Here is a 15,313-nt window from a genome sequence, read left to right on the forward strand (position 1 = left end):
GCACGCAACGCCACTGACCAAGAAACTCCTTTGTTGCGGAGGACGACGACGAAGTGCTCTAACCAAAGACGTCCAATCTTCCATTCCTGGTAATTTTTCGTATTTGTTACCTTCTATTGCGAAAATCTCGATCAAATATTAACGGGCAGTTTTTCTAAACTCAGTGTGCCTGACAAAGAAATCAAGCAGACCGCCGAGATCTCCTTTAGAGAAAACTGCAGCCTTTTCCGCTGCTATCGTTCCATGTGAACGAACATGGAAGCTGCCCAAGCGGGCGTCCCTGGCGCTGCTAATACAGCACTAAGCATAACTCCTGAGCAACATCAAAGGAACGAAGCACGCGTAACGTCGCAACCAGATGATGGGCACTCTATTTGCTCCGATGGTTCCGTTGCATCGTCGACTACAGACATCAACTGTATGGAACAAGACGACGATACCGGAGGTCCGTATCAAGAAGTGAGATCAAGAAAGAGAACTCGGCGCAACAACTCCAACTCCAGCTCGGAGACAATAATCCAATCAAAAGCCATCGAAGAAGGGCTCACTGTTGTGTTCGCCCCTGCGGATACTGAGACGTTAATAACATCCCTCAGTAGTGTGAAGCTCTCAAGAGCTCTGGAAAACTCCTGTCCTGAGGGCATTCACGAGGTTCGCTTTAACAGCAGATTGAATGTCATCGCAGTTGACACCAGAAATGGTGAAGCTACAAGAACATTGCTCAACTTGAAGGCTCTCTGTGGAATTCCGGTGATGTCATACTCTCCACTGGCTGGAGCAACGGTGAACGGAATGTTTCAGGACGTCGACAAAGAGCTTTCTAATGAGGAGATCACCTCGCATCTCAGGTCCAATATTAACGTTGGTGCCGTCCGACGCCTAGGGAGGTCTAGCACAGTCAAAGTCACCTTCCGGGGCAAGATTCTGCCAACCCATGTTCTTCTGGGGCATGTACGCCATCCCGTCCATCCTTTTCAAGAAAGGCCCATCCAGTGCCTTAACTGCTTTGGATTCGGACACAAGCGAGTGACCTGCAAACGCCCCAAAAAGTGTGAACATTGTGGAAAACCACATGAATCAACAGACATCACATGTCAATCAATGCCTGCCAAATGTGTCAACTGCGGCCAAGAACACGAAGCTACAGCACGCTTCTGCTCGAAGCGAAAGAAACTAGGGGAGATCCAGGCGTACTCAAAATCCAACTTGGTGGGATTTCATGTCGCAAAATCCGCCTTGGAGTACGATGAGGTCTTCCCGGAGATGGAATCTACTCAAGCAGGCAGCAATGCCACGAAAGAACCGACTGTCACTGAACTCGAGAATTCAGGAGAGCGAGACATGGAAGAAACTTTAAAAGATGTGACTACATCATCGCTATTCACGACGGTCGTCAAACAAACAAAACCTAAAAGTCAAGCAACTAAAAAAAATGAAAGCCGCTTACAACTCCCTGTAACGCCGAATTAGAGCGCAGCTCTTGAGGAGGAGGAGGGAAGGGCACTGGGGGGGGGTTAAACTAACCAGGGGGGGTCACGTTACCTTGGGGGTCACGTGACCCCCAATGCCAATGATGTCATCACTGACGTCACTGATGACGTCATCAGTGACGATGACGATGCGGGTACCGATGACGTCATCAGTGACGTCGCTGATGACGTCATCAGTGATGATGACGATGACGATGCGGATGCCGGTGACGACATCAGTGACGTCACTGATGACGTCATCAGTGATGATGACGATGACAATGCGGATGTCGGTGACGTCATCAGTGATGATGACGATGACGATGTGGATGCCGGTGACGTCATCAGTGATGATGACTATGACGATATGGATGCCGGTGACGTCATCAGTGATGATGACGATGACGATGTGGATGCCGGTGACGTCATCAGTGATGATGACGATGACGATGTGGATGCCGGTTACGTCATCAGTGATGATGACGATGACGATGTGGATGCCGGTGACGTCATCAGTGATGATGACGATGACGATGCGGATGCCGGTGACGTCATCAGTGATGACGATGACGATGTGGATGCCGGTGACGTCATCAGTGATGATGACGATGACAATGTGGATGCCGGTGACGTCATCAGTGATGATGACGATGACGATGTGGATGCCGGTGACGTCATCAGTGACGATGACGTCATCGGGGGGTCACGCGACATCGGCGGGGGTCACGTGACCTCGAGGAGGGGGCCACGTGACCTCAGGGGAGTCACGTGACTTCGGGGGGTCACGTGACCCCCCACGAGGTCACGTGACCTTGGTGGGGGGCTCGCGCGGTGCATTATGGGACATTTCCCATGATGCACCGCGCGGTTACGCCGACGCCGACGCCGACGGCGACGCCGCTCAAGCCGGAAACGGGCCCCTAAGAGCTGCGCTCTAAAAAGATTGCCAGGGTTCAAGTCCACACGAAAAACAAAAAAGCAATATGCCGGCTGCATCAACACCTCAGGAATCCCAGACCTTTTCTGCACCCACCACTCAGCCGCAACCCTGCCATTCGAAGGACACAAATGCGCAACCAAAAACATCCTTTGGAGACAGTTCACCTGAATGGATGTCTTTTGTCAAGGCCGCAGTCAAGATCGCTCTCAGCCTACTTAAAAGCATCGAATCAACCTGGGCAAAGACACTTACTACCATAATCCAAGCAGTGCTCCCTCTTCTTGAGGGATGCTAGGGTCATCTTCTACTCAAATTAAGGGTTTTACCACCAGTATTTCAGTGGTGTCCGCAGGAGCTACCATACGCGACACGCCCAGTCGGGTAGACACCCTCAGTAGAAATGGCAGAGCCCGCTTATGGCAGAGCAACGCCGAGCGGCCATAACTAGAGTCTGGCAATGGAACTGCCGGGGGTACCGCAACAAACGTGGGGCCCTAGCGCAGTACATTGCCGGACTCGACAAACCCCCCGACATAATAGTACTCCAGGAAACTGGAACCGAGACACCCTCACTTTCGGGCTACAAGGTGCTTGTCCCTCGCATATGCCAGCGCGTGGCAGTCCTAGCAGCAAACCACGTAAATGCCCGCATGCACGAACTCAGCGACGAGAGCATAGACCACGTGCTTATAGAAATTATTCCCGAGAAACGCCACTGGCCCTCGTTCTTTATTCTCAACGTATACAGTCCGCCACGCAACAGGCACGAGAATTTTAGCAAACTGTTTGCGCGCGCGCTTAAACTTGCACGGAACCAGCTCCTCATAGTAGGCGACTTTAACGCGCCGCACTCGGCCTGGGGGTACACTCGCTCTATGGCCAAGGGCACCCGACTTTACCACTTAATCTGCCAACAACGCCTCTCTATCCTGACCGACCCGGAGCAGCCCACGAGGACGGGCAACAGTGTTACCCGCGACACGTGCCCGGACCTCGCGCTGACGAGATGCGAACGGTGGTCGGAATGGTCAAACCTCGAGGTGAACCTGGGAAGCGACCACGCCATAGCCCAAGTGGACATCGCCGTCTCGCCAGGAAAAAAGTTCCTCCGGAAACAAGCCCTGACAGACTGGGACAGGTTTCGTGCAGCAAGCACGGCCACACACAGCGAGCGAGAGCACGAGGATGCTTCCCTTGCCAGCTGGACCGAGCGCCGAGTGTGCGACAAGAACACCTATACGGAAACTCTCAACCTGACAACAGACACTCCCGAGGTGGACAGGCACCTGCTCAACTTGTGGGAGGCAAGGCACGGTCTGATCAAGCGCTGGAAGCGCCAGAAGCTAAACCGCAAGCTCAAGAAACGGATCGCGGCAATCACGACGGAAGCGCTCGAGTACGCAAGCCAACTGGCGCTTTCCAACTGGAACAAAAAGTGCACCGATCTCCAGGGAAAACTGGGGACCAAGGACGCGTGGCAGTTCTTGCGACACCTCCTGGACCCTAGCAAAAGTAAACGCAATACCAGCCAGAACCTCCAGAAAATTGTGCGCGACTTCCCCGGCACCAACCAGGACCTCCTCGAACAGCTCAAACTACGGTACATCGGCTCGTCCCCGGACGAGGTGTATCATGACTACGAAGGCGAGCCAAACCCAGAACTCGACGTCCCCTTCAGCTTCGAAGAGGTATGGAGCGCGCTTCAAGACCTGGGCCGTAATACGGCACCTGGCGAGGACCGCGTCCAAAACACGCTGCTTCGTAACCTAGACGCGGGATCGGTTCAGACCCTCTTAAAACATATCAACCAGGTATGGGAGAACGGCGAGCTCCCCAATGAGTGGAAACACTCGGAAATTATCCTAATCCCCAAACCTGGGAAGGAGCTCTGCCTCGACAACCTGCGACCAATCGCCCTCACGTCCTGCGTGGGAAAGCTGATGGAACGGGTCGTCCTCAAACGGCTGCAGCCACACATGGAGGAAACGGGCGTGTTCTCGCACACGATGTTTGGTTTTAGAGAGCACTTGTCAACCCAGGACGTCATGCTACAGCTAAAAGAGGACATCCTCGACCCCATCTCCAGGACGACGACCCAAGCAGTGCTCGCCCTGGACGTCAAGGGAGCTTTTGATAATGTGGGCCACCAGCTAATCCTCCGAAACCTGACAGTCACCAATTGCGGTTCCAGAATGTACAACTACCTGCGGGACTTTCTACGGAACAGGACAGCCACCATTGGTGCAGGTGACCTCCGCACGGACGTCATCAACACCCCCAACAGGGGCACGCCGCAGGGGGCGGTGCTCTCGCCAACCTTGTTCAACCTGGCAATGAGCGGGCTGCCCCCGATTCTGGAACGCATCCCGCACATCAAACACTCTCTGTACGCGGACGATCTCACAATTTGGACCGTGTCCGGGTCTGACGGACAGAAGCAGGACGCGCTTCAGGCGGCAGTCGACGAAGTTCAACGGTACTTACGCCAGGGTCAGCTGCATATCTCGGCAGCCAAATCGGAATTGATCCTAGTCTGCAAGACGCCAAGGTCCCGCCGCAACTCGGAGCCCAGAGACGAGATACAAGTCTTCCTGGACGACGGCTCTCAAATCCCCGTGGTTCCGCGTGCCAGAATCCTGGGTCTCCACCTCCAGGAGGACGGAAAGGCGACCCATACCCTCACACTCCTCCAAAACCAAGTCACTCAGATTCTACGCATCATGCACCGGGTCGCCAGCCGGCGGCACGGCCTCAGGGAAGACGACACGATCAAACTGGTTAACGCCCTGGTGGTGTCGCGCATCATCTACGCCACACCCTATCTCAATCTCACCAAGGGAGACGAGGACAAGCTAGATGTCCTCATACGCAAAGCGTATAAGACGGCCCTCGGACTCCCCCCGTACACCTCCACAGAGAAGCTACTCAAGCTCGGCGTCCACAACACTTTTAGGGACCTGGTGGACAGCCACCTTGCCACTCAGCGAGACCGACTCGCCCAAACCCCTGCGGGCAGAAAGGTTCTAGAGTCACTCAAGATTCCCTTCCAATGGGACAGAGAAGAAACCACGGCACCCCTCCCGAGACACATCTGGAGCCAAATCAAGGTGCACGCGATCCCCCGCAACATGGACCCGACGCTCCACGCGGAACGCCGCAAGGCTCGGGCAAGATTCTACCAAAAGGCGTATGGCAAACGGGCTGATATCCTGTACACAGACGCGGCCACATATGCCAATCAACGGAATGCAGCGGCAATATGCGTCGTGGATGGAACTGGGAGAACCCGAATCACGGCGTCGCTGCGCACCTCTAATACGACCATTGCAGAGGAATTCGCCATCGCCATGGCCATTGGGCTCGGAAAAGATCATGTCACCATCATGAGCGACTCACAAGCAGCACTGCGTCGCTTCCTAGCAGGCCCTGTCTCGCCGAAGGCACTCAAGGTCCTCACCCAGAGAGACCTACAGGGCTTCCCCACAGTGGAACTTATATGGATCCCAGGACATGACGAGGTGAAAGGCAATCGGTGTGCTGACACCGAGGCCCGAGCATGCACCCTCCGGGCCGCTCCTGCCGCCGCGTCACGACTAGGGCTAGGTGCATACTTTATTCCGGTGCCAAACAGGTACTCCGAAATCAGGGCCTACCATCGTGGCCAGAGGCGTGAATACCCGCCGCCACACAAAAATCTCAGCAGAGAGGACGCGGTCGCTTGGCGCCAGCTCCAGACAGGAGAGTTCCGCAACCTAGCGCTCTTGCACAAATTCTATCCTACAAGCTACAAAGCCGAATGTCCGCACTGCGGGCAATATGCTTCCTTACTACACACCGCGTGGTTTTGCACCGCTCACCCTAACATCCCCCCCTCCCACCCTGATCCCACTCCTGAAAACTGGGAAGCCGCACTGCTCAGCTCGTCTGCTGCTGACCAACTAAAGTTGATCGAGCGGGCGAGGCTGACAGCCGACAGCGTTGGGGCCCTGGACTAAGGGAACCACCCAGAGACCAATAAACAGGCATAATAAAGTTTATTCCTCCTCCTCCTCCTTTGTTGCGCTGTAAGTTCGAGGACAAAACCGAGTGGTTTCATTCAATCTCTCCTTCGAAAAACCTGATGACGTAGCTGGGCGGTAGCAGTACCGCCCACTGACGATATTTGAATACGGTTCATAGATTGGACCCGAGCATGGCGTGGACACTCGATTTGGGCTCGTGATAATCGATAGTTCGAGAAACATTCGTGTAGTGTCCTGTGTCCAATCGCTGCAATGACGACAACAGCCGAATCATAACAATGTCTTGAACTCAGCGCGTGTCCTGTGCCTTGCCAACCTCAGCGCATGGCTATGATCAACATTGGCGGCATATAATCGGCTCCAGATCACGGGGCCGCTTGTTATGGCTTCGAATTAAAGGGGTGAACTCTGCTCGTTTTTCTTTATTTTTTTTTCTGCGACTTCGATTGCGTGTGGTAAAAACGAACGGGTATTTCACAGATCATTAACGTCAGGGATTCGTTCTAAGCGGTATTTGCGCAAAATAAAAATATCAGTGCATCGCCCCTTTAAGACTGTTGGCTTTACAGTAAAGGCTGTGGTCTGTGGTTAGGGGGCTTCAAACATCAGCTTGGTGTGTGTGGTGATAAGACATTTCTTGAAGTTGACAGCGAACACGTTTACTTTGTCTTTGAGGTTCCGCACCTTCCCAAAACAACCAAGAGCAATCTCCAAGCCCACAAACTTTGCATTTGAAATGAGGTCATTGAGTGGTCTTCTATTGTTGAACTTTATTGTTCTATCCATGAGATGAGCTTGTAATTGGCTCCGAAACTTACTGAGAGACACATTTTTTCAAGAACCTTTCTGTAACATGGAAGAAAATTGTGCCCTACAGGTACTGAGTGCCTCACTCTTTCTTGCAATCATATCCCTTGTTTATGCCAAGGAACTTCCTGAGGCAGCCATGGCAACAGCCTTTTTCTGTGATAGGATGTGCATACTTTTTGACTGTCTAAATAGCTAAAAAATTCAAGAAGACAGGGCAGAAGTTGCGTCATGCCATTCTGAAGGGAGAATCTGAAATACTTGATTTTTTCCACCAGTAACTCGGATGGATTTCAGCATGGCAGTTCCAAAGTAGGAGGTAGCCATAAGCCATCATTGGGTGGCAAGTTACTATAAAAAGTTTCCTCATGCTCTGTGATGAGCTTTCAAGCAGCCATGACTTGAAGTTCTTAATTACACGACGCCTGCAGCAAGACACACTTGAGAACGTTTTTGGAGCTATATACGACAAATGCTGGGCTGCAACACAAACCCAAATGTGGATCAGTTCACCTCAGGACTAAAACACCTCTGGATAAAGAAACTGTTCAAACTGTCGGACAATGAAAACGTAGAGAATGACAAGGCTGACCTCCTAAAGGAGTTGCAAATATCTTCGCACCATGAAAGTTTAATTTCAGACATTGTGGAATGTCTTCCAATTGATAACTTCCCGCCACTAGAGGATATTTCTGAGCTGGCATCAGACATCAGGTCTAACATAATTGATGACTCGTCCACTTTTTTTATTACGTTTGGGGCTATTTGATCAAGCTTTTGCTTGAACAGACAACTTACAGCTATGGCTGTTTTCAGCTGCTATCGGATGAGTCTAATAACTTAACCAGGCCTCACCAGTACTGTCATGTTCCTACAGCATACCACGTACGTGCCTGGAAAATTCTTCGGGAACTTAGCAGTACCATCACAGGCTGCCTTTCATTTTATTCAGCAACTAGAAAATCACTTTCTTCCCATAATAGAGAGTGTGACACATGTTCGAGGAGTCTGTGCCGCCTTGTATAGCACACTTTGAGGTCTGGGTGGTTTTAGCCTTTGCCCAGAGCAGTGCCACAAAGGGTTTTTTAAAGTTGTTTTGCAGAATACGCTTGTGTTGACATGTTTGATTTCTTAACCGGAATTTGGACAAAGTTCGGTTGCACTCTTCAGTGGTTAATAAGAACGAGACAGGTTTAACCGTTAACAGTGTATTAACAGAGGCGGTTGACAAACCAAGAACAAAAAAGTGCTTAAGTGGGCGGTGCAGCTTGCTCTCCAAATATTTGTTTCCCCTTTTTCTAGCGAATGTGTATCACGGCTCCCTAACAAAAATATTTGTCGACTTTCTACAAAATTTTTATAGAAAATAGTGTATAGAGGCTAAAAATATTTGAAAGAAAATGTGTCCACTTTTGTATCCACTGTCCATAGTTTTTTAGCCGCTTTTTTCTGAAGCCATATTTCTTTTCTGAACAATTTCGGGGAATGTTTAGGGACGTTGAATCTTGTCAGATTTCGAATAGAGTTCTCATTGTTTGGTAATGGCTCGCCCGCAGTGAGTTTGAGGCTATTCAAATTGGTGTTTTTTTATATTTGAAGGAAATCGGGAATTTGTACTATCCGGCGTGTGCTTCGCACTGTTATTATACTCTTCTGACTGGTAATGACAGCGAAGTCTTATTTATTTTTGCACTTACTTCCCGTACCCGAGTCGGCGTGAAAGTGAATGTATCATACAGCTTGTTATCCGTGGAAATGTTTTGTTAACTTGGTTCCGCTAAGAATCTATTACGAAGTGTACGATATGCCGAAGTCCTTCATATTCATTTATTTTTGTGAGTATCGATCTCTTTCGTATAAAACATACAGAGCTTCTGAAGTAAATCATGTATACATGAATGTGGTCCAATAAAATGTGTTCGAACCACTTACTGTTGTTGACCCCAAAATGCTCCACCAGCCAGGAGTCAATGCGGCGATTGTGTAACGTCAATGCTTTACAATAGAAAAAAAACAAGAAATATATATACTTATGCTTTGTGAAGTAAGTTGAAATATAGTTTGATATATTTTGCACGGACTCTATCGTAAAAAATAAAGCAAAAGTGCGTCAGTATTAAAAAAACAAAACAAAAAAACAGCGGCTTCGGGAGTCAAGGAACTCCCGAGAGCCGAGCGAGGCGGGGAGAAAAGAGAGAGAGAAGGGTACCGGAGAACCGGAGCAGAAACGCCCAAACCGAAACCGAAACTAACTTGACCGGAAACGGAATTAGATTACACTTAATACCGCCCGCTAGGAGCGCTACCTGTCCCTGTCTATCTGGGCCGCTGGGGCCTATGGCAGTGTCCGCTCTTTACCTTGTGTATATTACTCTATGCTCTCAACCCGTACTCGAGAACCGAACTAATGGCGATCGCAACGCCGCCATTTTTCCCGCAGCGGTCACTCGGGGAACTGCACGGCTGCTTTTATTGGTGAGGGAGTATCGCATTCGATAGTGTCCGCTGTGACTGTTTGATTTTGGCTTTAATCCGCCATTTTGGCGCCGAAACATATACGGCTTAAGGGGTTTCAGGGATGACAGCACCCGTCTCCCAAGTGGACGCGCCGCGAATTACTTCCGAAATTAGGACGCGCGCAAATTGGGACGCACTACCTGAAATCACCCGTGAGGCATGGTTATATAAAAACAATACTAATTGTGCCGCAAAACCTTGTAAACTAAATATTTTAGAAAACATCACACGCCTGTTATGTTGCACTAGTCTCCGATAAACGTTCCTTCAAAAGGAGTTTTTCCCGTTCTGTTTTTACGCAAAAACATGGTTTCTTAAAGCTCAAGGTAACCACAGTAAAGGAAAAAGATTAAGAGTGGCTCTGTTATTGTATTTAGCTCGGTCTCGGTGGACGCCAGCGGTCCAGGTTTCAACGGTGAGTTTCCCAACTGTGTTTTCTAGTAACGTTGGCTGTCAGTGAACGCTGTAGTCAGTGACTCTCACTGATCTCTATGTCTATTTGCTGGATCTACCAAAAAAATGGCCACTGGTTGTCATCTTCTTGGTAGAGTTATGTTAACTCTAGCAACGCTATAGTAGTATGGTGGCGCAATCTACCGCCCGTTAGATGGTGTACGGCTGGTGCAGCCCAGAGCCGTATATGTAGAGAGTTTGACCATTTGTTGGGAAGTATAGGAGACAAATGAGGAGGCGTCATTGGCCGAAACCGGGCTGGCCGTGTTCCAGGGCGTCTTCAGAAATTCGAATGTGAGCAACCAGAAGCCGGAAATAATACCCTGGCGGTGGTCGCGAGAAACAAACCTGATAACTGCATTAGAGTAACTCTCGATGACTGAAAATATGGTACACGTGATGTCTCAATCACGCTCATCCAAAATGATGGTGGAAGAGTGTGACTAACGGAACGATCGACATAACCCGTACGCCAAGCGCCGAGAATCTGCCGTTGGAGCGGTAACACTCTGACCGAGCAAAACAGAGTTGAGCGGCGCATTCGTTTCTTACATCTTTCTACATGATCATGATCAAAACAACACGGGCACCCTATTTTCAACCACAAAGAGTTACTACACTTCACTCTTACGCGCTTATTAAAACCATTTACGAACATAGACCTTTGATCCCTTTGATCAGAACTGTTTCTCGCTACCCCCGCTAGGGGATTCTTTTCGGCTTCTGGTTGGTCAAGAGAGCATGTCAAGCCCTCTTTCCGAATCTGGTGCACGCCCTGGCTCTGCCCGCGCCCCCCATTGACCAAACTCTCTACATATACGGCTCTGGTGCAGCCATTATTATCCAGCCATGGCAGACAGCGTTGTGGCAGTTGTGGTGGCAGGCTGCCGTAAAAATAATCGTGGGTGATATTTCGTGCTTGATTAAAATTGGTCGACGGAACATATTGTTGAAACGTGGCGTGAACGGTAGCCCGATCTTTGAGCACCCGGCGAGAGTTTTACGTAATCGCAGCACCGGGAAAAGCAGCACAGCTCGCATCGAAGGCGGATTCGGGCAAGGGCTTTCTTACGGGCACATCGGCACACAGGTTTGTAGAGACGCCCACGGTAAATATCTATGCTCGCGAGAATTCCCGAAATAATCGGGAGCACATTCACGGCGTCTCTTGTTGCTTATCCAAGCGGTCGAGAACACAAGACTTCACTACCAACGAAATCACACCACTACCTGTCAACAATGTCGAACCGCGGAGGGGCCCACACTCTCAACAAAAGGGTAGTCGTAAGGTACTACATTTGGCATAGTCAGAAGCCGTCACAGATAACGCTACCCCCCCTTAGTAATGGCGAATTCCACTGGGCGTTTTGGAGCGCGCCGGGATCAGTCGACCAGATCCGGATTGGAGCACAAGATTCGGAGGGGGTCGCGCCGCCTACGGATCCCCAGTTGAACATGACCACTGCTCCCTGATCGGCGGATGCCTTCCTGTCATTTAACTGCCCGGGAATCCCCTTTTCGCGTGCGCCGCGGTCATTTCGAAGACGTTTTCGCTACGCGGGGCTAACACGTGTTCGACGCACGAGTTGCAGGAATGGCTCAGGCGCTTCTAGCAAAGATTGCCGGAATGCCCGTTGCGCGGCAAATACCTTCTCTTCTCCTTCCTGGAAAACGAACCGGCTGTCGAGCCAATGGGCAAGCAAGCGGCCATTACAAATTCTTCAGGGTAGCTAAACTCGTCGAGCACAACTTTGTGCCTGAAAGTTGCGGAACGCGCTGATTGGACTCTCGCGACGCTGACGTCAAGCCGAGCGAGGTGTCAATCATCCAAGCTCTCTCGGTGCTCAAATTCCAGCGAGAATGTAAAACATAAAGTCGTAGCGAGCTCCATCGAAGCGCGTGCGAGAAACACCGTGGTGCCAGCCGATTGAACGGCTGCACTGATGACGTCTCGCCCGAGTGTCCCTACATCCCTACGCTGCGTTAGAGTCAATGATGCGTAGATTGTACCTAGGCGGCCGGAAAGTACTCTGAACTTTCTCGTTGCAAGATCGTCGTTTCTGGAAGTTATTGGTGACGACAAAGTGACGTTTCACAACTTTGGGAAGGAGTTATTCGAGGCCAAAATCTTCGCTTCGCAATCGAGGCGAAGATTGAACTTTGTGATGTTGTGGAGCCGTACGCGGGCGGCTTTATAGAGCTCATCTTCCGCCACCGTCAACAACGCCACCGGGGTCACCCACAGGCGGTTTGTTTAGACGTCGGTAATGTCTGAGAGATGACGAAAAACGAAGGATAACAAAAAAAAAAAAAAGAAAAAGCCGAAGAAAGGGAAATAAAAAAATTAAAGACGTTTACAAATCTTTGCGATGCGAAATTAGAGCTCAACTTTTGAGGAGGAATAAGGGAGGGCACGGAGCGGAGCGTATGCCCCTCCTCCTCCCCTCTTCCTCTCCTCCTCTCCTCCTCCCATTCAGTTTCTCCGCTAAATTTAGCAGGGAAAAGGACATCGCATGACAGTCTAGTGGAGAAGTGAATGGCGTTGAAGTCACGTAGCTGGGAATTGAATTGGTGTTGAGGTCATGTGACGTCAATTTCGCGCTAAATGCAGCAGGCTGTTACGCCGACGGCGACGCCCACGCCGCGAAACCCTGAAACGGGCGCCGAAGAGCTGCGCTCTAAAGAAAGAATTAAGGTACGACACACACACACACACACACACACACACACACACACACACACACACACACACACACACACACACACACACACACACACACACACACACACACACACACACACACACACACACACACACACACACACACACACACACACACACACACACACACACACACACACACACACACACACACACACACACACACACACACACACACACACACACACACACACACACACACACACACACACACACACACACACACACACACACACACACACACACACACACACACACACACACACACACACACACACACACACACACACACACACACACACACACACACACACACACACACACACACACACACACACACACACACACACACACACACACACACACACACACACACACACACACACACACACACACACACACACACACACACACACACACACACACACACACACACACACACACACACACACACACACACACACACACACACACACACACACACACACACACACACACACACACACACACACACACACACACACACACACACACACACACACACACACACACACACACACACACACACACACACACACACACACACACACACACACACACACACACACACACACACACACACACACACACACACACACACACACACACACACACACACACACACACACACACACACACACACACACACAAATAGGAGTCTCAAAAGGGGCCGTAGAAATTGTTCGGGAGAGAGAGAGAGAAAGGAGGTGATGGTGGTGAAGAAGGGTAATATTCCTTTCCCCTTATATTTTATTATAGCTCTGAAATGTTATGATGGTTCGGGGCTGGGGCGATACCCCCCCCCCCCCCCCCTTCCACCCTTATCGCCCCTTGCCCCTTCGACGCAACTAGGGGAGGGGGGCTAAATCCCCCCCTCCCCATTCTCCTGTTTCGATGACCCTGCTTAGAGGTGGTCCAATGAGCAGTGACCAGGAACAGCACAGCCTGCAATTTTCGAAATAACGGTTCAAGAGATTGTGGAATTAAAACGGCTCGCGTTCCATGAACTCAAGAGTGGCCATGACAGACTTTCAAGCGAAAGACTCATGCCAGGGCACGTATATAGTGTGCGGGCGCGTTCAGTGACGTCATTTTATAGTTGATACCTTTGACGATGGAGTCAGGATTATCAGTTGTGAACGACAAATTTGATGGTGCGTGTTCAAATCGTCGATGCAAGTTTAGTGTCCTTGCGTTCTTGAAGCATCACCGCCAATATTGACAACTTGACATTACTTTTATTTCCTTATTTCCGTTGCTAAACATACTTAATCCCAAACTGACTGATCTTCGAATGTCTACCATAATATGATTTTATCCCGCCGATGAAGAGACAACTGCCCGGAGGCGAAATTTGCCCGAAAGTGGACAACGGTAGTCGGCTGGTTGTGACCTAGCCACGTCGGGCTACACTTTGGCCAGATTCGAAAGGCCGAGATAAATAAAAAAAAAAACGGCAGGGACGCTTTTTAGTAAATCCTGCTTTATCGGCGGAAATAAGAACGATACCAGACTATCAACTTCGACGGTGTTGATTTTAAAATGCAATTCCCAAGAATCCATCGTGCTTTTTAGAGACCATCAAACATGACGGTCGCAGCTGATAATCTTTGTTGTGACGTCACATGTATGAGCCACGGTCGTCTCCGCGCGCTCTCTAATGCTGCTCTTGTTCGGTGCCTAGGGAGGCGTAGGGATTTTTCGCCCCCTCAACGAAAAACGTCACGAAGACAGACGGATCTGCGGGTTTGTGAGAAAAGAAAACTTCGCAGCAATCTTTCGGCTCCTCCCCCCACTATGTCATAACACAAAGAATATCTTTGTTGACGAGTTTAGCGACCCTGATGTCGAGACAATCTAGGAGCCCAGCCCGCGACGTGCTTCTTCTTCTTCTGAGACGAGATGCCCCACGAGAAAAGAAGTCACGTGTGTGCGCCGAGGGCTGGCCCGGCTGGCTTCGGGTTAAACCTGCCAAAAATCGTGGGAGAAGAAGAATAATACAACTTTATTGTCCCAGCACTGTGACTTTTCTCGTAGCGAATTCCACGGGTCGTTTTGGAGCGCGCCGGATCCACTTTTCCGGAGCGAGTCTATTTCACTGGGCGATTGGGATCGAGACGAACGTCTTCCACAGGTCGTTTTGGATTAGCTCCCGCTCCAGATCTCGATCTGGATTCGAGAAAAGTCGCTCCCCCGATTTTGGCGGATTCAACCGGAAGCCAGCCGGGCCAGCCCTCGGCGCACACATGTGACTTCCTTTCTCGCGGGCATCTAGCCTGATCTCGCCCCAGAAGAAATGGTAATGGCCGCTTGCTTACCCCTTGGCTCGACAGCCGGTTCGTTT

The 15,313-nt window shown here is 50.4% G+C and overlaps 1 protein-coding gene across 1 annotated transcript; it reads left to right on the forward strand.

Moving 5' to 3' along the window:
• The first annotated feature begins 255 nt into the window (after positions 1–255).
• Positions 256–2,715, forward strand: LOC115317722. The gene is made up of 2 exons (XM_040221764.3): positions 256–1,426; positions 2,406–2,715. The coding sequence occupies exons 1-2, from the start codon at positions 256–258 to the stop codon at positions 2,702–2,704; spliced, it is 1,470 nt and encodes a 489-aa protein (XP_040077698.1). The 3' UTR covers positions 2,705–2,715.
• The last annotated feature ends 12,598 nt before the right edge of the window (positions 2,716–15,313 follow it).

This window comes from Ixodes scapularis, unplaced genomic scaffold (assembly GCF_016920785.2).
Source record: "Ixodes scapularis isolate PalLabHiFi unplaced genomic scaffold, ASM1692078v2 ptg000080l_1__unscaffolded, whole genome shotgun sequence".
In the NCBI taxonomy this organism is placed as follows: Eukaryota; Metazoa; Arthropoda; class Arachnida; order Ixodida; family Ixodidae; genus Ixodes; species Ixodes scapularis.

Coding starts and splice junctions, on each gene's coding strand:
- LOC115317722 (XM_040221764.3), top strand. CDS start 256: ATGGAAGCTGCCCAAGCGGGCGTCCCTGGCGCTGCTAATACAGCACTA. Junction 1,427..2,405: donor ACCTAAAAGTCAAGCAACTA/AAAAAAATGAAA, acceptor GAGCTGCGCTCT/AAAAAGATTGCCAGGGTTCA.